Source organism: Contarinia nasturtii, unplaced genomic scaffold, assembly GCF_009176525.2.
Source record: "Contarinia nasturtii isolate CC-2019 unplaced genomic scaffold, AAFC_CNas_1.1 Cnas_scaffold_4311, whole genome shotgun sequence".
Lineage (NCBI taxonomy): Eukaryota > Metazoa > Arthropoda > Insecta > Diptera > Cecidomyiidae > Contarinia > Contarinia nasturtii.
Genome location: NW_022201606.1, coordinates 33,972 through 60,819, shown reverse-complemented (window position 1 = coordinate 60,819; position 26,848 = coordinate 33,972). Strand labels below are relative to the sequence as shown.

Genomic DNA, 26,848 nt, shown 5'->3' with positions numbered 1-26,848 from the left:
TTTTTTTTTTTTTTTTTTTTTTTTTTTGCTCCTCACTTTTGTTTTCAACGTAGGAAAAATTCTTTAAATTTGCTAGGGATTTTCGCCCAAAAAGTGAGGAGCAAAAAAAAAAAAAAAAAACGAAAAAGGTACACTTTTCGCAAAATACACTTCACTTTTTTGCTTACCCCTCTCGATTTTTTTCAATTACCCCCCCCTTAAATTTTTTCCTTGAGGACGTATGCGCTATTTGCTAACCATAAAAAAATGTATAAAGTTCATTATGTTTACCAATGTTTACAATTTATTTATAGAGAGTTTGTCTGCAAAATTCAGACGCAATAAATCAAAATTAGAAGATTTTTAACGAACAAATTATGACTTTCAAAACTGATGCATTTGAACGAATGTTATTTCGATTTTTTCCTCGATTGCTGATAACGGCCACACTATGTTTTTATGTGAGCCACGGAAGACTTCTAATATTTCATTATCAAGTTCGGGTCACATACACTTTTTTTTGTCGATAGAATATGATCATGTTGTTTTTCGCTTTTTATCAGCTACCAAACAAGTTTGTACGATGACTCTATTCTTTAATTAAAAAACGATGGAAATCATTGGAATATGTTGTCAGTACGGAAAAAAACTGTTGCACTCATACCACACAAAAATGTGAAACAATCGCATCGAAGCATCAAGTGTTCATGAACAACTGACTGATTGGCTAATGATTTATTTTGCCAAAATCAAAAATAAAAATTCTATTTCAAATCAAAAATTTTAATGTGAAGGTGTTTGAGCAAAATATAATGGTAATCATTATCTGACTCGGAAGAAAGGCCAGACATTGTCAGTAAATTGAGAGAAAAACATCATTAGCTTAGTGAAAGGACCGAGGTGAATGTCAACTTTGCCTATCTTTTGTTACGGTCTAGCGAAAGTTCACTGTTATCATATCTAAAGAATAGATTTGAAATGTATGGCGGTAATCTTGTGTGCAGCATTTAAGTTTCAGTTGATTTCAACAATCGAAGTGAATTAGATTTAAACATTTCTTTAAAAAAAGATACTTCTACTTCTGTTAGAGCAGGCAATTAATTATTTTCGATCAAAGTATTTCACATGAAATGTTCAAAGTTTTTTTTTTGTCCGCAGGTTTCTCTGAAACAGCAGAACCATGGAGTACTTAAAAAGTAAAGAACTGTCGGATAATCCACGGGAAGATGCCAATTGTTGTTCTTACTTATGTTTCTGGTACGTTTGAAAAGCATATTTTCGCTTTAGTTTGTAGGAATCCATTGGCCCGCAATGTCTTTGCTACTTGATATTATTTGCTTTACTACTGATACAATTTATTTTGCTTTTTTAAATAGGTATTTGATTTGAGTCAATTTTTTGTTTGTAAATTCCGTCCTATTCATAATAAATAATACAAAAATATATTTTCTTTTTACGGTTATAGTTGGATTTTTCCAATATTTCGTCAGGCTCGTAGGTCAGAGTATGATCAAAATGACTTGTATAAACCGTTGAAAAGCCATAAGGCTGATTATCTCGGTGATAAATTGTGTAAAGCTTGGGAAGATGAGGTGGCATACAAAAGAATGAGAAATCAACGACCAAGCCTGTTTCGAGTGATAATGCGTGTATTTGGAATGGAATTTATGTTTTTGGGATTGAGCTTATTTTGTTTGGAGTTTTTCCTTCGGTAAGAGTTCTTTTCCCATTTCAATTTTAAAATAAATACGTTTTTGTGTAATTTTAAAAATGAAAACAAAAAAAAAAAAAACTCAAAGAACAGTAAAAAAAGTGACCAAAAAGTGATAAGAATCAATAAATGTTATTTGCAGTGTTCCACAACCAGAATTTCTTGGTGCATTGGTGCAATTTTTTTCACGTCCAGAAAACGGAAGTCTCTCTGCGGACGGTATGAATGTGACGATGGTACAAAAAAAAACCGATATTTTTCGGTGCAATCTTAGACTCTCTGCAGAGTACATTTCCCAATCATCTTGGCCCTATGTTCGAAGCCTATTTTTATGCAACAGCTGTCGTTTTGGCTAGCGCGTTCAATGTTATGTTAATGCATCCATATCTATTGAGTCAAATGCATTTAGGCATGAAAATGCGCATCGCAATGTGTAGTATGTTGAGTATTATATGATTTATAACAAAATGATTTCTAAATGATGGAATTGAAAATTTTCTAAGGTATGATTTATCGAAAATCGTTGAGATTATCAAAAAATGCTCTTGGCGAAACGACTGTGGGTCAAGTGGTGAATTTGCTATCAAACGATGTGGGCCGATTGGATATTGCCATAATTTTCCTTCATTTTCTGTGGGTGGGACCGATTGAAACACTTGCTGTAACGTATCTCATGTACCAAGAGGTAAAAATTCAATCATTTCATCGATCAATGGCTTTTTTTTCTTATCAAAACTATGATGATTTTTTACAGATTGGAATATCAGCTGTGTTTGGTGTTATATTCATGTTAATGTTTATCCCATTTCAAGCGTTTATGGGAAAGAAAACGTCGGTGTTTCGATTGAAAACGGCATTGCGTACAGACGAACGTGTACGTCTCATGAATGAAATCATTCAAGGCATTCAAGTTATTAAGATGTACGGTATGTGTATTCTCTTTTCCATTTGAACTATCATACCATTTTAATCGCTCTTCTTGTATCTTTCGCTCTGTATTGCAGCTTGGGAGAGGCCCTTCAGTAAAATGGTTGAATATGCACGAAAAAAAGAAATCAACGTGATAAAATATGTGTCATTCATTCGTGGTATATTGTTATCATTCATTATGTTTACAACGCGTGTGTCAATCTTTATCAGTTTGGTGGCATTCGCACTGCTCGGCAATTTGGTTACTGCGGAAAAAGCTTTTGTCATCACAGCCTATTACAATATACTACGTGTTACGATGACTGTTTTCTTTCCACAGGGGGTCGGTCAATTGGCCGAAGCCCTTGTTTCGATTCGTCGTATTCAAAATTTTATGATGTATGAAGAGATGATGGACAAACCCGAAGGTAAATTTGCCGAAAGTACTTCGTCGTTGGAGGAGAACAGCGATCCTGATCACGATTTAACGCAAGAAGAAATGGATAAAATGGCCGCCACCCATTTGTCACAAGCGGGCGTAGTTTTGAAAAATTTCAAAGCTCGTTGGAACGAAGCATCCGCCGATTATACATTGGATAATATCAACTTTAGAGCACAGCCCGGTACTTTGGTTGCTGTAATTGGCACCGTTGGTGCTGGCAAATCGAGTTTATTCCAGGCAATTCTCGGTGAACTGCCACCCGAGTCCGGATCTGTTACGGTCAATGGAGCCGTATCATATGCTGCACAAGAACCATGGCTCTTCACTGGCAAGTATATCCATTTTTAGACTAAATCAACTCACCACATGAAGATGATAATCTAATGTCTATCAAACAGATGTTCATTTTAATTTAGAGTCTATCAATCGAGTGATTTGCGAAATAATTAATTAAAACCATGTAATGAACGAAAAAAAAAATATCAATGATGAAATTGCACATTCTAAAAACGATATCAAAAAAAATGTCAAAATAAATCATTATAAATCAGTATAACATTTTAATTTGAAATCATCAAAAAGCCATTTAACAAATAACATCAATTTCAAAAGGTACCGTTCGGTCGAACATTTTGTTTGGTCAACCTTACGACCGTGAACGATATCGTCAAGTTGTGCGAAAGTGTGCCTTAGAAAGAGATTTTGCATTGTTGCCGCATGGTGATAGGACAGTTATTGGTGAACGTGGTGCAAGTCTTAGTGGCGGACAAAGAGCTCGTGTTGGCTTGGCTCGTGCTTGTTATCGCAAAGCTGCAATCTATTTGCTTGATGATCCATTGAGCGCTGTTGATACACATGTCAGTAAGCATCTCTTTGACCAGTGCCTCCGAGATTTTCTCAAGGAAAAAACAGTCATTTTGGTAATACATGTTTTTTTTTTTTCACAAAGTCTTTCGTTAATGAATTCGTATTTTATCGAATAAAATGTGTCGTATGTGAATACAGGTGACTCATCAATTGCAATTCTTGCAATATGTGGATCAAATTGTCATTCTATCAAATGGGCGAGTCGAAGCGGTGGGCAGCTATGACAATTTACGAGATCGTGGTTTGGATTTGATGGAAATTCTTGAAACGGGCAAAGAAGAAACTGGCAGTGAAAGTGCATTGAGTCGTTCACGATCAGGAAGCCGAAGAACACTCGGAGGTAGCCGACGCAGCAGTATGGGTAGTATGTATTCGTTGGAAGAAGAAATATTGGAAGAAGATCCAATGGATGTTGGAGAGAAACGGGCCGAAGGATCAATTGGAATGCGAATGTATGCGAAATATTTCAAAGCGGGCGGTGGTTATTTGATGTTTTTTATTATGGTTATGTTTTGTGTATTGGCACAATTATTGGCTTCTGGGGGCGATTATTACGTTCAATTTTGGTGAGTTTTTTATATGGCATGATCTAATGTTGAAATAAGATGTTGACCATGATTTTCAATAGGGTTAAACAAGAAGAGGTCTCAAACAAAAGACAAATGGACGATCCTACCGAAAATCCCGATGTCGATTTGCATGTGACCGAAGGCAAACTCGCCGATTTTACAAGAAGAATAGCCAACACCGATCGTTTGGTGTATATTTACACGCTTACTGCTCTTATCATCGCCACTATCATCGTGACATTGATTCGGAGCTTTATCTTTTTCTCAGTATGTGTCATTTCCTTTTTCCTTTCTTTTAAAACAATATTCTTTTAATTTGAATTGACATAAAATCATCATCATTTTTTAAAATAGCTTGCAATGAAAGCATCTCGTAACCTTCACAATACAATGTTTCAAGGTGTTACACGAGCTCGAATGTATTTCTTTCACACGAATCCATCGGGGCGTATTTTGAATCGTTTCTCCAAAGATATGGGTCAAGTCGATGAAATTTTGCCAGCAGTTATGATAGACGTCATTCAAATATTTTTGCAATTATTCGGAATTATTATTGTCATTTCTATCGTAAACTATTACTTTATAATTCCAACGGTTATTGTCGGTATAATTTTCTACTTTTTGCGTGGCTACTATCTGTCAGCGTCACGAAACATCAAAAGAATAGAAGCGATAAGTAAGTAGTTGTTTCATTTTTATTTAGATGGTTTTTCAATCCAACCTCAATTTGTTTCAGCTCGTTCACCAATTTATTCACATTTGAGTGCATCACTCACCGGACTCACCACAATTCGTTCGTTCAACGCACAACCAATTCTCATCAAAGAATTTGATAAAATTCAAGATAACCACAGTTCAGCCTTTTATCTATTCATTTCAACGTCTCGTGCATTTGGCTTCTGGTTGGATATATTCTGTGTGATGTATATTGCTGTTGTTACAATCAGTTTCTTCATCTTTGGTGGTGAAGGTGGAAATGTCGGCCTGGCTATTACACAGGCTCTTGCAATGACCGGTACGTATTCAAACTTTAATGACAAGTGGTTTGATACTCATGTGGAATACTCTTTACTTTATTTGCTAGGAATGGTGCAATGGGGCATGCGACAGGTAAGATACTAAACTAATTGAAAAGCGATAATTTGTTTCGCATTTCCGATGCAGTGCACAAAAGTTACATAATAATGTTGTTTTTTTGCAATAGAGTGCTGAGCTTGAGAACACAATGACCGCCGTGGAACGTGTTGTTGAATACGAAACTGTCGATCCTGAAGATGAGTTAGAAGCAACGGGTGACAGAAAACCACCACCAGATTGGCCACAGCAAGGTCACATCATTTTCGATAAACTTTCCTTGCGTTACTTCCCTGATCCGGAGGCTGATTTGGTGCTGAAAGATCTGGACTTCGATATTTTACCAATGGAAAAGGTTGAAAAAGAAACTTACCAAAACTAATTCCGTAATAAAAAACAAACTAAATGCATTTCTTCACATTAGATTGGTATCGTCGGAAGAACGGGAGCTGGAAAATCCAGCATAATAAACGCACTATTCCGGTTGTCATACAATGACGGTTCTATTTTGATCGATCAACGTGATACAGCTTCAATGGGTTTGCATGATTTACGATCAAAAATTTCAATCATTCCACAAGAACCAGTGCTCTTCACTGGGTCAATGCGTTACAATTTGGATCCATTCGATGAGTACAGCGATGAAAAATTATGGTCGGCACTCGAAGAAGTTAAATTAAAAGATGCGGTGCGAGATATGCCAGGCGGTTTACAAGGCAAAATCACAGAGAGTGGAGCCAACTTCAGTGTGGGTCAACGTCAATTAATATGTTTGGCACGTGCCATTCTGCGTGAAAATAAAGTGTTAGTTCTAGACGAAGCGACGGCCAATGTTGATCCACAAACGGATGCATTAATTCAATTAACAATACGAAATCGATTTGCAGACTGCACAATTCTGACGATAGCCCATAGATTGCATACAATTATGGACGCCGATAAAGTTATGGTAACAAAATTCAGTTTGACATCGTTTTATGTGTGGGTAAAATTAAATGTTATTTGAATATAGGTGATGGATGCCGGACAGTTGGTGGAATACGCCAGTCCATATGAGCTGCTGAACGATCTAAGCGGTAATAAAGTGTTTTACGGCATGGCCAAACAAACTGGACGATCTACCTTTGACAACTTGTGCAAGATGGCCGCAGACGCCCATGAAGCACGCAAGAACAAAGTGGAATAAAACTGCCAAAAAAACTGAAATCAATTTCCTCAAAATTTAGGTTAAATTTAGTTTAGTTTAATTCATTATTACCACAATTATTTTTGTTGACAATTTTGTCATGTTTTGTTATAAGCGCATCAATTGCAATTGGATTTAAGTTTGTGCAAAAACTTTATTAAATGAATGGACCTATATATCGACTGGTTGCCGATTTATATTGAATATCCAATTTAATGGATATATAAAAATTGGAATCAAGTACTAAACAAACAGACAATTACCTCATATTTGTTTCTTTTTCTGCCACATATTCATCGCTGTCCAAACAAAAAAAATTATATATAGTTTGCATGTTACAACTAATTAAATGTTGCTATTATTAAGAAAAAATGTGCCTTTTACGCAATAAAGAACATTTATTGGAACGTTAAAGACGACTGCGCATTCATTTTATTCGTGTTAATTGAAGAATTTCTAAAGCTTCCATATTCGGAAGAGATGTCATGCGCAAATTTCAACTTACGTAAGTTACGGCCAATAATTTCAATGAAAGTATAGAAGCAATGTAAAGAGGCACTTACATAGTTGTCGATCTCAAACACAACGAAAAGCTATTTTAACACAATGAAAAGCATTTGATGGTTTCTTTAAGTTACGAAGTAAAATGATTCATTTATTCTCATACATATATATATTTATATTATAGCAAATTACAGTCACATATATCTTCACATCGAACAATGCCGAGTAAACACTTACACATAAAATCTAAGATATATTTATATTCTTTGAATGCTATATTTTATTCTGCGCGTGCAAGATTTTTTGACAAACTTTCTTGACCTGTGTGCTAAACCATTTTCAAAATGAACATTTAATTTAATTGTTTTGATATCATTAACCAGAAGTATAATTCTCCGTTTTCCATCTATCATTGAAAATTGATATTTTAACATCTATGGCTACTGTTATCTAATGCGATCATTTCAATAAATTAGAATATTATAATACATAATATTAAGTATCTGACTATAATTTTTGTTTTCTTTTTCCTCAAAAAAAGAACAGTACATAGCATTATACTATTTACAAAATAGTATAGTATATTCGTCACTAAAATAATAATTCTTCAATGCATTCGAAAAACATTCATAAAAATTACTTGCAAATAGAAAAAAAATCACCAGAAAATTCGCAAAAAATGTCAAAAGTCGACATTCTTCAAATCATAATTGTAATGAGAATCAATAACATTGTCAATCGGTAAAATTTCGTTTGCGATGTTGCGAAAATGAATGGAATAGGTTAAGTAATGAATTAAGTAAATGAAACCGATTTGAATGGAATTGAAGTGAATTATCTTTAAAATATTCTTTAGTCGTGGTGGTAGTATATCATTTTTATTTTAACTTATATTACTTCTCGAATTCTAATCGATTCACTCGAATGCATCGAATGACACAATTTCTTATCGCGCCGATGATGCGATCTAACATACACCGATAAATATTTGATGGCCAACATCATTAATATGAATAAAGTAACCGCACTCAGAGCAAGTACTAAAGCCGGCATCAATGAATCATTTTGGGCATTAATTGGAGTTGCACCAATCAACCATGCAGACATTTCCAGACGATGAGCAGCATTTCCGTTTTCAATTCGGCATAAATATCGACCATAATCGTGTAGCTCGACCGCAGAGATTATTAATAATGCACCAACGATTTGATTGTCCTCTCTGTTACGTGAACAAAAAAAAATTATTATTAAATCAAGTTTTAACTATGTGTTCTAGTTTTAACTCAATATATTCAATTGAATTGTATAATTAAATTATAAAACGTTTAAAACTTCAAGTTTTAATTACGATTATTAGTTTGGAAAAGCTCACCTTCTTATCACTTCCTGTGCTTCAATATTTTGCTCAAGACCATCATCAAACACTCGAAACCATGAAATGAAACTTTTCGAGTCCGGTAAACGAATGGATCCGACAAATGCTTCACAATAGAAACGTGCCTCTTTGCTCCGTTCAATATACTGATCGTGTGGTTTGTATGTCGCCAGAGGCGAATCTGGTAGGCTCGCTGCGCAAAGAATTAAAAAAAATATGATTAGATAAAAATATAAATTGATTATTGTCTCCAACGAACATAAGAATTAAAGAGAAAAAAGAACCCAGCACAACTATGATATGTTAAATAGATAAGATAGTTGTTCCTATATGCATTCGTATCCGCACACATTTAAGCATACACAATGACTAAAATTGTAAATGTCTTGTTTATTTAATTACCTTGAACAGTAAATTCGATAACATGCTCCATTTTATGAGTATCGTTGCGAATTACACATGTATAATTCCCATTGTCGTTGACTGTTGCGTGTCTCGTGTAAATCGTCTGGTTTTCTGCTTGCGGATACAGAATTAATGATGAAGACCATGGGTATGGTTGTCCGTTTTTAAACCTGGGCAAAAAGAAAAAGAAAAAAAAAACAAACGATGATAAATAAAAATTATAAAATTGAACAAAATTGAAATAAATTAGTGTCAATTCACTTTTAGTGGTATGTTTTAGTTATTATGGGGCATGCATTTTTCTGTTTAAATAAACCTAAAACCAATTTGTTGTGATCATTGAGTGGAACATTCTTATGAAATGTGTAAAAATATCAATTTCATTCGAAAAAATTACATTTCCGAGAAATTCATTGTTTCTCGCACAGTGTTTTACGATATGACGACGGCAGTGCTCTGCCAATTGCGAAATATATTTGAAAGGAAAAAACGAAATAATTTGTGCTCCCTCCCAACTCTCAACCACATCAGTATTTTTCGTGCGAAAATAAAATAGTACATTAAATGAACTCGCCACCGAGTGTGTTTGTGTGTGTGGAAAGCATCTCTTCTTCATCATTATTTACGTCATAATTTTCAAGTAATTGACTCATATTCGTGTGGCAGATTTTTCGTCGAAACCACAACCACAATGACAAACTGCTATGATGTTGGATTTGTAAAATATGACAAAATTCCACAAAATATCATCGATATTGATTGTTCAAGTGTTGTTTTTTTTTTGTTAATGGATAAGATACTTTCGAAACTTCTCTAACTTTTGTAATTTCACATTACTTCCAAGCATTAGCTCGTTTGTTCGTTTGTTTGCAATTTATTCTTTTTTTTTATGGTCAGATGTATAATTGAAGATTCTTCCTAGGTATAACAATGATGCGAATGTGCGAAGTGAAGAGATTTGAGCACGTTCACAAGCGGCAATTTTTGCACATGTATTAACGCAACACACCGAAATATAAAAAAAACGCAACAGTTCACATACGGCAGTTAAACCTTACAAAATAAGCACTTTGTAAGAGTTATAAATCATTTTGTTGGATATAAAAGTTGCTATAATCATATAATCATATATCTATGTGTCTGTGCCTGTGCTTGTGTATCTGTATGCATCATGAGAGTTAGTTGAATGCTTGGCCTTTGCATTTTTGCAGTGCGCAAAATGTGAAATTACGCAAATGCATTTCTTGGAACAAATTATTACACTGGATTCATTGATCGCAGCGATAGACGACGGATGGATAACGAACGAGACAGACCAAGATAGAATATCATTTACGTACTTCATATTGTACAATTTTGCAACTGTCTATATTTCCAACGGAGCATTAATCTATGAAATTGTGTGGTAAAATGGGCATGAGTCGAGTTGAGGTTGGGAAAATGTGTGATTTTTATTTTATTTTATGAAAATCGTCATGCTTAAAGTTAAACAAAACCGAACAGAATGTGTATGTGCATTGCTCATTTTACTGAAGAGCAATCACGCCGAGAAAATAAGAAAATCATTATATATTTTCGTGTTATTAATTCGCTTTCTATGCGATCATATCAAACGTGTGTTCTCGGAAATTATCCACTTTGTCAGTACAAACGAGTGTACTACAAACATCAATCGAAACTATCTAACCACAATCTCTTTTTTTTTCTTTAGAATTTTTAAAATTACTCATGTTTATTGAGTATCATTATGATTGTTGCCTTCATTTTTTTTATATTCAATTGTAAGTGTCTCTCTGTGTGTATGTGCCATTTGTGTATCGACATATTGTGAAAATAAATTATTAACGTTAATTTAAGCTCATATTATAGCAAATTGCTTGAATATACCGTACGCAAAAACCAAACCGCGGCTGCAAATAACTAGAAGTCGTAATAACAATAATAATAATCATCATTTGAGTAATTGTACTATTCATGTTTACATTGATGAGCGAAAGAGAAGTATACACTTGCAAATGACAGCATTATGATGAATGACGGTGACGATGATTCTCTCTCTCTCGCTCTCTCACTATCTCTCTATCTTTCTTTGCGTATATGATTAATCATGTTTCGCTGGACTCACGAGTCGACATGCCAATGAATAGCAAATTTTCCGGTGAATTTCAGTGTTCTGCTTTGATGTCGTTGCTATTCTTTTTTTCATTATATTTTATTTAATAATGTGCAATTAGCTCTCGACTGAGAACGAGAGACATGTTATTCCCGATAAAAAAAAATTAATTTTCTCCGTGTGCCGCATTTGCTCTAATTAGAAAATTTCAACTATTGCGTGTGAGAACAATTAAATATTAAACGACGTATATTAGTATACAGCAGCCAAATGCATTGCTTCGCTAAATGAAATTGCAAAAAAAACACACACATAACGACGGCGTATCGTATGCATACGCCACTTCTATTATTTCATTACTAATCCATATTTTGTTCCTTTTATTTCTGTTTTAAACAGTGTACGATTAAATGGGTTCTTGTTCACAATCCTGTTCATCACTATATAATTTTCATAATGGGTCTTATTAGAGAATCTCAAAAACATACATAGTATCGCATATTATGCAGCATAGATATTTTATAATTAATACCTCAATTGATTTTCTACCATATTCGAATGATTTGTTCATTTACATGAGAAATTTGAAAATCGTTTCATAATCGGTGTTAGCCTATTGACTGCACGCTTAATTTTCTTCATAAATTTTTCAACAATTGCAGCGATTCAACAATGAACGAGCATAATATTAATCCATCAATGCATGAGTGAACGGATTATCCTCAATGATTACAATCAATGCGCTGTGGTTTACCTCAACAATTGTCGTTGCTGTTGAGATTGTTTCGTGCGGTTTCATCATTCTCAGAGTAAAATGCTATCGCCCAAACTCATAATATGCATAATTTTGCTAAGAATTTTGATTGCATTCTCACATCAATAATGATACGTTTTGCGTTAACTCGACTTATTTATGGCTTCATATGGCAGTCGAGATCTGCGCACCAAACGTCGAAAGAGAAAAGCAATAATAATAATAGCATGTTAATGTTCAGGCGAATGCACGAAAAAGGAGCATTCTTTTGTCTGGCAGAAAGGAAGAGAGATACAGAGATAAAAACAAAGTCGAGATTGGTCGATCGATGGTAAAATTTCCGGCTCGGAAAATCAAATATATTGCAAAAAAATCGTTATTGGCAATTTTTTTTATGGATTTTACAATACTTCAGTGCCGCGTCATGCCTTTTTTTTGAATTGGCGATTTTTAATTTTCGGTTGGTTGGTTTTTCATCGAAATCGTGGAATGGAATGTAGACAGACCGTCGTATCGCGTTGCATCGCAACAACCATTCATCGCCACATGATAGATATCTCACACGTTTTTAATTTTATCATCATCATCGTCATACAATAGCCAGACGGTCGGTATTTATTGTCGCTAAAAACCGGCCCAATCACCACATGAATCATCCATCTGCCGCAAACAATTTCACACATAGAACGTGTATACACAACGCTTTTGGGTGTATATTTCGGGGAAAACGTTAAACAAGAATTTAATATTTGGTTTTCAGTTTGTTTGGCCAAAGTAAGAGTCAGAGCGTCAGAGATTGAATAAAATTACCAAATGTTTATGACACTGTCCATCAATTCAATTTTCGCCTTCACACTTAAATTATTAAACGCAAAAATGATGTGGTAAACTTTGCAGACGACCAAATGAGAGAAACGAAACAGACAGATAGTTCATAAGAAGTAGCGCCACATGTTACCAATGGAGCAACAAGTCTGATGTTTTTGTTTTTAAATAATTTTCGTCTCGAATTACATACAAATAATATCGTTGCTCGAGTGAGCTCAAAACACACAAAAAAAACTGGGTAAATGTGACCGTCGTCCGTTGCGCTGAAGTGTTGCCACTAAGTTGTGAAAATGTATCAAAAAGCTCATTAATTAACTCATTACATTCAACAAACAAACACGCATTTTAATACTCTCTAATCAGCAGTTAACTTCAACCGAACAATTGACCGATATAAGCTGCAAAAAGTTTTTCTTAATCCCATATACCACATATTCCCGATCTCATTTGTACTGAATCGTAAGAGATAGAAAGAGAATACGAAACGAATGTGCAACACAATGACAACTCCCCCGTGGTTTTGATTGCTTTCTTAATAATACCTAAACTGTAAAAAATCTTTCTTCAGTTTAACGATTTCTAAAGACTATTAAAAGAACAAAAGCAGTTGGAGAGAGCAATAGAAAGAGAATTATTGCGAATTTTCAGTTTGTTCGTCGGTACGGTGCGTTTGGCATTTTGAAGTTCTGGTTTCTTTTAAATTTTATTTTATTTTTTCAACAGTTGGAAACTAAGTCGCAAACTATTCTATTTTTTTCCTCTTATTTTTGTGGTAAAGAAATGCATTCAGTGATTTATGTGTATCTGTCATGAGCAAGCGCAGGGAGAAACGATAAAAATCTGTGCGTTTTTCCTCAATCAGTTTGACCATTGACTGTATTTTGCCAGGCCAATTTTTATTCTCTCTCTCTCTTTGTGTATATTTTTGTTCATTTTGGTGTTCGAATTTCGGCATAAAATTAAACAAAAGAGAAAAAGAGAATAGCTTGTAGAACGAAATGAAGTGAAACAAACGATACAAACACAAAATTGCTTGCATTGTGTGTGTGAATGCGATTTACATGCGTCGCTTCAGTTCAATGATGTTTTTATCTTTTTCCTGGTAATCTAATGTCAAACGGAAAAAAATAAAATGAACACACATTCAGTGTGTTCGTCCCAAACAAAACCGCAGTCTCGCATGTTCGTTCAGGCTTTGGTTCGGTTGTGTTTCGTGCAATCAAATGGAAACATATATGCACAGAAAGAGCAATAAAAAAAAAAGTGGATGGAATTCAATCGGAAATGTTGAAATTTGTATGCACAACGCACCGGGTTCATTCAATCGCGATTAAAAATTGAATGGACATTCAAAATGACAGCCAATTTCCTTTTTCGCCAATCTCTGCAAAGCAGCGGCAGCAAAACGTTTTGCTAATTGAAAAAAATGTATGTGTTTTACATATTCCGCGAATTCGAACAGGCAGATAATAAAATTGATGTTAATTTCATTTTAATATTTTCTTCAAACTGTGACCGCTCGGTATGTGTGTAGATAAATTACACTTACCTACTCTAACAAATTTTACAGTAAACATTTGCAATCGATAATTTCTTTTTATGAAGCAAATGTTTCCAGCTACTGTACAAAAATGATCAACAACAAATCGACACAGCGTAATTCTTAAAAATAGATCGTGAAATTCCCGAATAGTTGGAATTTTACGTTGAATTTGCCGCGATTGCAGCGTTGTGGGGGAATGGCTGAATTTTTTTCGCTGAGTTATTTATTGTTGTAAAAACGCTTCTACATTTATCGAAAACGTAAGCAATTGTTGAAACAGATGCGAACAAATTAATTTTATCTGTGTGTGACGTGTGCGCTCGCCTCAAAACTGACTAATTTCAAATTAAATCAGCACATTTGAAACGAAACACCACACACCGCAACCATCAAATAAATTACGAAAGAGAATATAAAAAAGCGTATTTCTGAGTGCGTCTTATGACTCACATAACATTTCCCATTTATTTATTTAGCACCTCGTTAATGTAATTGTGAAAACAATCGATAAAATTCATTAGAATCAAGCTTGTGTGCTATTAAGTAAATAAGAAATTCGAAATCTTTGGCAAACAATTTTCGTATATGTATAACTGATAAAAATGATTTCGTTGCCACATTTTTAAAACAATGTAGCCTCATGCAACGATTGAATTTTGTAGAAAAATTATGAGCAATACTGAGACCCACCACACTGGATGTTGGTCGACCGAACATAAAAAGATCAAAACTCAACGAACTGAAAAGCGAAAAAATAAAATAATGCACACTCAAATGAAAAAAAAAAATGTTTTTTTGTGTGTGTCAATTGTTTAGTCGGGTTGTGCTTATCTTTATTTATTTTCGAGCATTTTTGTTCATCGTCTGTTTATATATTTCCATGGAAATCGAATCTTTTTGTTTCTATCTTCTTTTCACAATGTATTGTAAATGTGAATGATCATCATTTACGGCACCGATTCTCTAGCTTCTCACTCAAAGAATGTGCGCGTCCGAGAATTGGGATCTGATTTCAAGGCGCGTTCGATGCATCGACATTTTTTTCCTCTCATCTTCTACCATTTCATTGTGTGGCTGACGAAATTGTACATTTTTTTCTTGAAATAATATTCAAAGCGCAAAGAAGATCCCACAATAAGAAAATCTCGGAACTTATGGCTATTGGTTGGAAGAACCAAGAGAAAAGAGTACCGACGGACGGAACGTATAAAAGAAACGAATGAAGATGAAAGAAAGAGAAAGAACGAAGAAAAAAACCCAAACGAATGAACGACGATATGTGAAACTGTGAAAAACTATATATGTTGACTAAACTGTCGATCACCACACTCCGTGTGCCGTCCCGTCTACCTGTGCCCGCACTCAATGATTTGAATGAAGTGATCGGCATCAGGCTCTTTGGTATCCAATACAATATGCAATGTGTATGCACATCTCACATGGCTATACAAATATAGTTAACAATAAGAAATCGCCGTTTTACTTTTGTCCTCCGTTTCGTATAGTTACCGTTCCAGAAACAAACAAAAAAAAAAAAATGGCTCAACATTCACCAGATCATGTTGATACATGTGAATACAGAAGAAAATCAGGAGAGCACAGAATTGAAAGAAAGAAATATTGAAGAGAACAGAAGAAGTAAAAAAAGGAGAAAAAAATAAACAAATGTTCATATTTGTAGTTCACCTAATAAAAACGATTTCGGATTAGTCAAGAGAGTTGAGACAACAATGTGCTTGTAACGCCACAACAATCCAGTAAAAAAAATAGATTGACCAATTCAAACAACAATTTTTCAATCAATTTTTCTGTCTGTAAACGTTTTGTTAGAATCTTTCAAACAATTTCCCCAAAGCCGATTAAACAATCTTTTTCGAATGATTCTATGAAAAATCATTGAGAATGTTTGATGATGATTTGTTTTATCATCAAATGATGCTTAGACTGCGTGAGTGAATAACGAACTCATTGTAGTCGAAACGGGAATGCCATTGACATGTGCTATTTGTTTAATAGATTTATCCCATTCAGAGACTGATTTTTTTTATTTAGACATGATATAAAATGAAACACGCTTTCACGACTTAATTTTAATGCGGATTGGCTCATTATGTAAATTGAGTTCTCGGAATGACTAACTGAACTAATACATTTGTGACGGGTTTTGAATAAAATAAAGAAAAAGCAAAAAATAAGTCGATATCTCATTCAGTAACAGGTTGTGATTGGTCGGCCACAATACGTATGCGATTAAAGTAGGTTCAAACTATTATTATAGATACCTTTTAAGTAAGTCAAGATGTAATAATTGTTATCAATTTTATTGTGATTCAATGGAATTTCGTTCACTTTCAGGAACTAAGTGAATGGATAAAATAATAAAAAACGTTATTTGTCGTCAAAACTTGCCAAACACCTGCCTTGTTTGTCCCGAAATTCGGCGAACTGTTCAACGTGATGAGTTTGCTTTGAGCTGAACAGATTTTCGTTTTTGTGTGTGTGTGTTTCATTTTGCAAGCAAAATTTTAAAGGAAAAAAAAATTTGAATAATAATTGGTATGTAAATTGAACCTTTCTAGAATGAATGAACGCTTTTAGAATTCGTTCTGCTTGGGCAGTTTTGCAAGGTTTTCAGTGTTTTTCCCAGAAAAATGCCAAATGAAATGAAAGGAAATGAGCTTGTAATAAAAACAGAAAAAAAACTATACACACACAAACACAACACAAAGTAATAAACTTGAAACTGTGAGGTAATAAAAGTATATCTGCCATTGTAAAGTGAGTCGAACCCATATACTATAGAAATTATATGGCATTCGAACGCAAATAAATCATAGTCCGTAGTACTAAATGCAGTGTTTTGACAAATCGAATATCTTCTTCATGGTCATGCATTTATGAAAAGGATTATCAGAGTAAATGTATTCATTTATTTTAAAACAAATTCACAAGATTTCAAGTATTTTTTTCTTAAAAAAAAAAAAGTTTCCATCTGCGTTCAATTTTATTGAAATAAACCGTATCGCAATTTGCAAGCAAATAATTTACATTTCACAGAATTGAACTGATGTCACAGCGCATACATTTTTATCTTAATTCGAAGAAATTTTGTGCAGTTGTTTTCGACAAATTATATGACGATAGAAGCTTTTCTGAAAATATCAAAATGCGATATAAATTTTCCAGAATTGCGTGTGCTGTGTGCGTGTGCTGTGTGCGTGTGTTTTTTCGATTACGTTGTTTCGAGCATTGTCTTTCGAATTTTCCGTTTTCAAGCACAACGATCTAATTTAATTTTGATTCGTGGAAATATATCAGTTAAAGCCCCAGATGCGTGGTACGTACGAGCGTTGTTTTGTACACGAAAGACAAAGTTTTGCCTATATCACCGTATATAAAGCGTTTTATGTTTGGTCTTTGGAGGCAGTAACTGTAGCTATTTCCAATGAAAACGGGTTTTCTACGAAATTTTGATTGAATGCGAAAAAGAAGTTTGCACTTAGAGTAGAAGAAGCAAAACGGTAACTATGTAGTGTTAGCTGCAACTCCACCCCGATTATTCGCATCACAACAGTAACAGCCTTTATATAAACATTCTGTGAAAAGTTCCATTGCCAGGCTTTCATCGACTTCCAAGAATTTATCGAACGGGATCTGAACCCAAAATATTTTGGTCGGGTTGCAACTGTACACAAGCTCGCATATATCACAATTTCAATCATCAATTTAACGATATGGTTTTCTGTTTGTGTGAATTGATAATATTTCATCAAATACATGCAAATGTGTAATGCAATCATTGAAATCGGATTGTTATTCATGTGTGTACGACTATAAGTGCTAGTGACTGGAATGAGCATCAGGATAAATGCAAATGAAAAAACATTCTTGGAAACTAATGAAAGTTTCAAACACAATATGTGTCTGAGAAAACTGAAATCCACTTGTTAAATGCAAACGACGTATATGCTGTTAGAACTGTTGCTATTCAGCATATTCGAATTCTGATGGATTTCCCAATAAAGGTTTTCTGCGAATTTAAATTGCCGAGCAACCATTTAACTCATGGGTTTTCATGGTGAGCTATAATTGGTTTCGGAAAAATTGAATGTTTTCACGAGGGTTATGCCAAATGCTATAGCTATTAAATTCTGTTTGTATAGTTGTTTATGGGGGAAATTTCGTGGAAGATAGAAACACTCATATATTACATCAACATCAGCATCAGCGGCAGATGGAGCAATATTTGTGGCGCTGTACGACCCACTCAGCGGTACAGAAACTCAAGGACAACGTACAATGTTCCAGAACAAACAAGAGCATTGAGTGACAAAATTATATCTCTTTTTGTCAAGTAAAAAGGGACCTCATTCTGTTGCAATTGAAAAATTTGCAATAAACCAAAGTCAATGATTCAAGGTTTTTTAGGTGAAAATCAAGGTGTTTATGTTGTTGAATTGTTTTTTTTTTGTTTGCCTTTGTTTTCAGCATTCGGCGAAGGTTCAGAGGTAAACAGTACACATCATTCAGCTCACCTTTGAGCATACACATTTAATGCATACGCTCACGCACTCAAAAAGCAGAACAACTTACATCAATTTGAACACACTATTTGTGATGTGAACAGCTGCGACATACATGAAGCAGCAGTTTAATAGAGGTGTAAAATAAGACAACATGATACGTGTATTACTGCGTGTGCACTCGTCCAATGATACCCACATAACAAATAACAAAAGCAAAAGCGCACACAGCACCATAGCACAGAGCCGACAAGAATATGGGAGATAAGACACAGTGGAGAGGAAGGAAAAATAAAATAAAAAAAAAACGACAAAGACGACGACTGAAAGAGAAGAAGAGAAAAAATGCCGAACACAGCAATTCTTGTGAATAAGATGAACAAGGCACCAAAGTGATTAAAACCATGCTGAAGCAAAGCAAAATAGAATGGGAGAGGGAGAGAGAAAGAGATAGAGAAGGGGAGAAAAGAAATGATTTCAATTCTCGGTAGTAAAGATCGAAGTGTTTCTGGGAAAATATTAATAATACAGCTCTGGAGTCCAAACGAAAATTACTCATTTTTTGTGCCGTTCTTATTTCTCTCATTTTTTTCTTTCTTTCTTTCTCTCTTTCGTTTCTCAATTACTTTTTCTATTCTGTTTTATGTGTTCATTTCTCTGTCGTTGTTTTTTTTACTTCGTCTTTTTTTCTCTTTTGCTGTTCATCAGCACTTTAAATTTTTGCTGCACATCGGTCCCGTGAGTGCTTATGCTGGTCGGTATATTCTTGTATGCGCTTCGTTTCTTTTTTTTTTCGCTTCTCTTTTCACTTCTGCTGCTGTTGCTATCTTATTTTCATTTAGTTGTCTTGTTCATTTTGCTTTATAGCTGGACTCTCTGCATTTGATCCATTGTGTTTTGTCTAAATGATTTGGCCATCGTAAATCTGTAGCATGCATTTTGTATTTTTGCTTAATGAGCGTGCAAACGGTAAGTATACCGATTTGCACCCAAAACATATAATGAAACGATCAACTCTATGAAATGAAGGAATATTTGGCATTTTAAAACAAACACAACAACTTACACAAATACAAACACGCACGCACAAACACACATATTAAGATTATGAATAGATGCATGACAAGTTTTGCACAGCACAAAATGGGATTAACACACCAACAGATATTTAACAAGAGGTAAACGACTTAAAATCATTTTTCAATCAACACTCTGCAACACCAGACATTCGGGGAATTCTAGATAAAAAAAAAGGATTCGAATAACACACATACGCATGGCATATGTTTATTCATCTTTCGTTATATGCTAAATTCTAGCTCCCAAATTGAATGTGATTTTGTTCTTTTCTCCGAAATGTCGATGAACGAAAAAAAATGATGGTTGGCATCTTTTAACGACGATTTTTTGCGGAGAATGAAACGAGACAAAAAAAACATTGGTGAATAAAGGCATCTTCACTCTGAGGCGTTAAGCTTGGTTTCTAATTCTGTTGAAGTTTTTGCGATTGCATTTTGTTTCTTTTTCTCACTCATAATGCAAATCACGTCATTCGTTCCATGTGGGAGACAATAAAGTTCAATACATCAGAAAAACTAAAGTGGTATTTGAAGAAAAAAAAACTCACAAATTCGCGATCACATTTTTCGCATATCCATTACATGAAAAAAGAGTAAAATTAGCAAACAAAAATCGAACATGATTGGTAAATGTGGAATGTTTTGAGACAAATTCCATACGGACCTCCCCGAAAATATAGTTGCAAAGAAGACACCGAGAAAAATGTTCGAACAATGTTTTTACACCGCATTACAGAAAGATGTAAAACATACGAGCATTGATGTAGGTCAAATACTGTTTGCCAATTCACCGCCATGAATGAATCACATTTGATGCGTGGCTATACATATTTAAACTCCCATTACTTCTGCGATTGCAAATTGAAGTGTGTGCGTACAATTTTTATAGATTATTTTCTGAGCTAAAAAAGAATTGATGACATTTTCAGAGTTCACCGAAAATTGGTCATTAAATTAAGTGTATAATAGTTAAAAATGTCTAGTTTTTGGAACAAAGTGAAGCTGGTTTTCTAAGTTGGTGCGAATGGGATTGACAGAGAATGGTGTGATTTTGTACAATTGATTGGCATTACATTCAATGAGAGATGCTGGAGGATATTCTTTTGAAAATACAGAACAGTGCATACCATTTGGATCAATCGAAGTAATTTATTTCTGAGTCTCTCTTTCTTTTTCGAATTTATTCTGGTTTGGTGTCAATCAGTATGCAGCAATTGTCGCATCGGGTCTTCGGTCAGTATTTTTACATGAAAATTCCAAGTATTTTATTATCATGAATATCTGCATCCGTAGCAATGCAACTACTGCGAACACAAAACGTACAACGGGTCTGCAGAATGCAGCCCACCTTTTGTTCCAATGAAGTAACAATTGAATTCTATTGTGCCATCAATTCAGTGAATGTGCAGCATTTTATTTTGTGTTTTTTTTGGTTTGTTGTTCATCGTTTTCATGTGCATTTGTGAGAGAGTCATACAATGGGCTATTTTACGAAGAAAAACGGAATGAGATAAAAAAAAAAGTGGTATCGGTAAGCGAATGTGTTTGAGTGTGCGAACGAAATGAAAAACACAATGCGCCACACAATAGGATAACGAGAGAAAAATTGATCGTTTGAGAGGAGCAAAATGAAAAAAAGGCACCTTGAATCCACTTGAGATTTAACGGCAGAAACAATACCGACAATGAGATCAAGCTGAAGAAATGAACATGCATAAAAATGTGCTGCCTTTTTTCCACTTTGGATATGCATTCGGTTAACTCTTGTCGTTGGCTTTGCTTTATTTTATTGTTGTTGTTGCTGGTTCTGTCTTGAAATCGGTTTTCTTTTTTACCTTCATTTTTGTATTCGTTTGCATACTTCAATGCGTCTCAACATGCATAATCATGTAGACTTTTCACAGACTGAACTAAAGAATCGGCTGTAAAAAGAAACACTTAGGCAAGAGCCGAAGAAAAATATACATACACACACACACGAATACAAACCTAACAAGGATTACGGCCCATTAAGACGTTGCCTACTCGGCTGGAGTGTATTGTATAGGCGATGGCATTTTGTTAAATGACTGATTGAGAAGCAATTACACCGACGAAATCCGCTTATTACAAGCGTTACGATGTTTGGTGGAAATACAAAGAAACAACAGAAAAAAAAAAAAAAACAAAAATACAAACAAAAGAGGAGTAAAACAATTATGTAGATGTTTCATTTATTAACAATTTCAAGTTGTCGCTTATGCTGATAAAATTTGCATGATGCCTTTCACAGCATATATTGAATGACAACAATTCACCAATACATATATACAAAGTATCGCCCAAATTATGCGCGTTCACATCCACATTGAACGGAACTGTGTTCACCAATAGCGTTTGCGCCGCTACCGTTGGTGTTTCATGAACAAGTTAAAATTGTTGTCATGACGGTGTGTTTGCAATTTGCAATCGTACATTAAAAATGCAGTTTGCCACTACTAAATCATACAATGAGCGAAAAAGATAGAGGAATAATTGAACAATGCTTTCGTGACATCTTACTAACAATGGTACGCAAGAACACTCCTACAGTATAATATTCAATATAATTGAACATCTTTTGCTACACTAACCGTCTATTTCAACTCGTATGCAAATGCAAAGCTAACAATTACGTTGTTACATTTCCCTTGCAATGACAACCCGTAAAGCGGATACAATTTATATATAAAAGCAAACGCCAAATGAAATAGAAATAGAGAACAAAAGACAAAAAACACACACAAAAAAAAAAAAAACAATCAACCAAACCATTCATTTAAATGTTCATATTTAATTACTGTTTTGACTCTTCACTCAGCAACGGATACATGGTGCAATTTGTATGTCAATTTTTTGGAAATGTAACTAGATTCGTTTCTCATGAACCGTCACTTTTCCATAAAAACGAAAAGAACAAATCATTTACTGTAAGCATATATAGTAAAATTTGTGTCTCTTTTCGTAACAACAAATTTTACATTTGCACTTGAATGCACAGCAGCAAAGGTGGCTCACATTTCAACTGAAAAACTTTATTACAGTAACCATTGTCTTGATGACTCGCTATTATTTCCAACATATTCATTAATGTGTTGCATTGAAGAGAAACGAGAGAACACAGACCCATACACAATACAATCTATAATTCATATAGTATATGAGAGTGAATGAAGTGATGAAGAGAGAATTTAAATGGAAATACCACGTCAAAAACGATGTAAAGCAACACCGGAAGGTATTCATCGAACTTAATAATAATAGAATTAATTTTCTATATACAGAAAAAGACTGATTCCATTTTTTTTTCAGTTGTTTTTGTTATGGATTTTTCTGCTGAATTCAAGCGGAATAAACCAAATAAAATAATCTACAATGTATTATAATTCGATTTAGATGAGAGAGAAAAAATGCACAATTCTGTTATAACCAAGCAAAATAAAATAAAATAAACATAAATTCGATTTGCGAATGCTGTGTGTGCATTCTATCAGAAATGCCGTTATCATCACAAATATAATAATAAAAGAGATAAATAAATTTTGATAGCTTACCATTCGATGCTTCGGTAGGACTTAACGCAACACTGCAAACTTTTGAACTGTCCGTTCAAAGCGTATTCACGGCTGACGGCCTCCTTTGTGAATTGCATTTGCGTTGAATTTATCGATTTTGAAAATTGATGCGTTTGACATTCGTTTATGGCTGAAGCAAATTTATCACAAGTTATCAGTAAAACTACAATGAATACATCTAACGAAATCACACTTTTTCCAGCCATGTCTATGCGTTTTAATTACTTTGTGTTGATAAATTCGAATTTATTACTTGAATTAAAAAAAAGGTTGTTGTTTATGATGTGTTGGTTTTATTGATTTGCTTTTCGCATGAAATGTTTAATATTCATGTGTCCGGATTGTATTATTGTATTAATTTCTGTGTTGTTTGGATTTTTTGTCATTCGTTTCTTTGAATTTGACGATGAATTTGATACAATGACTGAGTCTTTAATAATGATTTTGCTCTTTTTCTGCTTTATATATGTGTTTTTTTCTGTCGTTCTATTATTTGCGCTTGAACTTGCTGTTCTTTTGTTTACATATAAATATCACTTACAAACACACGCACACACGACAAGTAATTCAAATCGACCGACAAATTTATTTATAATTCGAGTCAATTCTGTGTAATTTTATTGAACCGGGCGGAAAATTGGAACGGATTTTATATATTATTTATTTGATTTTAACATAAATTTTTCTACTTCTTTTTATTATGCCAAATGAAATGAGTCGAAACGATTGATTTCATACACATTTAACGATACACAAAAGATTTGAATTGCCAATATCTTTGTTGGTTAAGCTCATTTCGTTCACCACAATACGGTTATCTCTTTTCTATAGTTTTTATCACTTCAACAGGCGCAGTTAAAATGAGACGAAATAATGACAAAATAACACACGAATGAATGAACAGACAATTGCACGAAAACAAAAACAGCAACTCAAATTAAAGTGAAATGATAATTTCTTAGAATCTTGCATACGCAATACATGCATGTAAATCTCCGACGTGTGTTTGTTTTTTTTTTTAATGAATGAGAGAGAGCCGTTGGTTGGCGTGCTACTTGTGTCAGACAAAGATCAGTTTATATACGTTCGCGCGGTTCGCGTTCACAATTCGCTTTTATGTGAGAGTGTCAAATAAATTAAGACGCGGTAAGTTTCATTTGTTTATGAAAAAAATGTTTTTTTTTCACGTCTTTTCTGACTTGTTTTTAATTCGTTTTTTTTTCTGTGTTTCTTTGTGGAAATTTTTATTTTGGTTCGCCCAATTTAAGTTTCTGAGAAATTTGTACTCTCAAATTAAATGTCAAGTGGGTTTTTTCTTCATTCACCGCACAATTTTATTTGTTTTTGTTATAGATATATGTTAAAACTGAATATGTTTTGACTTTTTTGTGTGTTCGTTATTGATTTACGCATGAATTTTATTTTCGATAATTAAATAATTATCCATAGCAACAATATCGAGTACATGGATGAGTTTATTTTTGGTCGTTGTCTGTCGACTGTTGTCGTATGGAATTAAATTAAATTCATCTATATTCGCTTAATTATTTGCCTATTTTTTCACATCACTTCTTCACTAACATAAGCTCACTCATCATTATATCAGATTTCCGAGAATTCTCCCAATGAATTTATTTGTATACACGCTAATGAACATTCAAAACGACTACACACTTCTAATGATGGTAAAAGGTTTTGCCTCGCTTATGTTCGCAAAGCTATAACACGCTTTCAAATTGATATATTCGCACGTTGAACGCCAGCACAAGATCGTAAACGACTGATTTGAACTAATAGATAGACGCCACAATTGCAACAAACGATACGTGTGTGCACGCTCTGATAGCTTGAAATCAACTAACCATTGATGTTGTGCTTACTCATTTTTCAAGTCAAGCAGAACTGAACACTTTGAAGTCAATACAACGAATAGCAGCACATAAGCAAACAAATGACAAACAGCAACGGCACGGCACACCACCACCAACACGAACAATAACAAAACAACAACAACAACAACTGTATTCACTTATGGAATGAACGCAAAGTGACGGCGACAGACAACAAACAAGCACATACACAACTGACACGCACACAACCAAACCCTAAGCGAACACAATCGAAAAACACGCGAAAGCGCACACTTACCGTAATATTCGCATACGTATTGTATCTGTGCAGCATAATGTGGATGGCAGTGATTGTATTGTCGAGAGTGAAAGATATACTTTTATGTATATATGTTTAGCACAGCCTGACATATCCAATCAATTGAAATGCGAAAGTTTAACCAATCTGCCAGGTGATGTACGCGCGTATACATGTGTAATCCTGTTTGTACAAACAAAACGCCGATGATGGTGATGATGATGATGATTCAGTGTGTCTATCTCACGATGCCAGTTCTTTTTTCAGCTTGTGTGGGGACCAATTGAAATGACACAAACTGTGCGCGCCCATTCACTGTGTCGCGCACACACAGGTACAAAAAAAAAGACTTAATGCTATTTGATTATTTGAACTTTGTTGCTCACGGTTTGTTGCGTCTTCGTCATCCTTTTCTTTGGTATATATACTCAGCGAAAATGAAGCGATTAATTTAATTTTGCTCGGCAAATATAGTTTGTTTTTTTTTTGTATCTATTCGTTTTCGTATGATACCTTTTTTGTCAACATTTTTGTTAACAATCTTACAAATGGATAAATCCCCAACTTTCTAGCTATCTCTCTCACTTCAATTTGCGTTAAAGTTCTTAAAATTTCAACGAAAAAATCCACTTGGATGAAAATTTTGAAATACTCCTAATGTAGTCAGATAGAAATCGATGAAATCCAATAAAATTTTGCCATACTGAAAGGTATGAGCTAGTTTGTTTATTATTTTTTGATGCGGAAAATTTTTACAGAACAATAATACCCTTTTACAGTTTGTTAAACCCGACACATTTTTCCCGTCCATAATGAATTCATAGCGCACATCAGTTCATTCCCATTTATTTTCCCTAATTGCAAAGAGTCGAAAAAGAGAATTAATTACAGATCCAATTATAGAAATTGTATCGTTTGTTGTAATTCAGTCTTTTATTTACTGAAAGCCAAGAGACTAAAGTCGCAATTATTTATCGTCCACTACATCGGTTCATATATATGCATTGTCACATGTACAGTCTAGTAATTCTTGTGAATTGGCTCGACAAATGAAGATGAGTGGTTAGGAAAAGAAAAAAATTTAGTAGAATGCATTCGCACAATACTCGTCTCTATTTGATTCGATCAATTCCCCCAGGTTATTTTACATTGAATATTGACTTTTTATTTCGTTGCGCTGCGCCAATTCTCGTTACCAATTCTACCATATATTTTTTTTCTCTTCTCGCATTTTTATGGTTCGTTC

General features: G+C 34.2%; 2 protein-coding genes across 3 annotated transcripts in view; one reads left to right on the top strand and one right to left on the bottom strand.

Annotated features, from left to right (window-relative positions):
- LOC116350582 (probable multidrug resistance-associated protein lethal(2)03659) overlaps positions 1-7,000 on the top strand; it is a 9,166-nt gene extending 2,166 nt beyond the window's left edge. Inside the window, exons 2-17 of one of the 2 annotated variants that reach the window (XM_031782420.1) lie at positions 1,138-1,236; positions 1,445-1,690; positions 1,833-1,909; positions 2,013-2,126; positions 2,194-2,375; positions 2,445-2,616; positions 2,695-3,369; positions 3,654-3,961; positions 4,047-4,474; positions 4,537-4,744; positions 4,832-5,153; positions 5,214-5,492; positions 5,562-5,587; positions 5,682-5,906; positions 5,976-6,500; positions 6,564-7,000. In XM_031782420.1, the coding sequence (XP_031638280.1) occupies positions 1,160-1,236; positions 1,445-1,690; positions 1,833-1,909; positions 2,013-2,126; positions 2,194-2,375; positions 2,445-2,616; positions 2,695-3,369; positions 3,654-3,961; positions 4,047-4,474; positions 4,537-4,744; positions 4,832-5,153; positions 5,214-5,492; positions 5,562-5,587; positions 5,682-5,906; positions 5,976-6,500; positions 6,564-6,737 (4,038 nt within the window). In that variant the 5' untranslated portion in view covers positions 1,138-1,159 and the 3' untranslated portion in view covers positions 6,738-7,000. Of the gene's footprint in view, positions 1-1,137; positions 1,237-1,444; positions 1,691-1,832; positions 2,127-2,193; positions 2,376-2,444; positions 2,617-2,694; positions 3,370-3,653; positions 3,962-4,046; positions 4,475-4,536; positions 4,745-4,831; positions 5,154-5,213; positions 5,493-5,561; positions 5,588-5,681; positions 5,907-5,975; positions 6,501-6,563 lie in introns of both variants that reach the window. The other variant, XM_031782419.1, reaches the window with a different exon arrangement.
- Positions 7,001-7,358: 358 nt separating this feature from the next.
- Positions 7,359-25,348, bottom strand: LOC116350865 (fibroblast growth factor receptor 3-like). The gene is made up of 4 exons (XM_031782836.1): positions 23,434-25,348; positions 9,019-9,191; positions 8,614-8,809; positions 7,359-8,460 (listed from the first exon to the last, which is right to left on the bottom strand). Exons 1-4 carry the CDS (start codon positions 23,658-23,660, stop codon positions 8,130-8,132), a joined length of 927 nt encoding a protein of 308 aa, XP_031638696.1. The 5' UTR covers positions 23,661-25,348; the 3' UTR covers positions 7,359-8,129.
- Between the last annotated feature and the right edge of the window lie 1,500 nt (positions 25,349-26,848).

Coding starts and splice junctions, on each gene's coding strand:
- LOC116350865 (XM_031782836.1), bottom strand. CDS start 23,660: ATGGCTGGAAAAAGTGTGATTTCGTTAGATGTATTCATTGTAGTTTTA. Junction 8,810..9,018: donor TATCGAATTTACTGTTCAAG/GTAATTAAATAA, acceptor TTCTTTGCGCAG/CGAGCCTACCAGATTCGCCT. Junction 8,461..8,613: donor GCACAGGAAGTGATAAGAAG/GTGAGCTTTTCC, acceptor TTCACGTAACAG/AGAGGACAATCAAATCGTTG.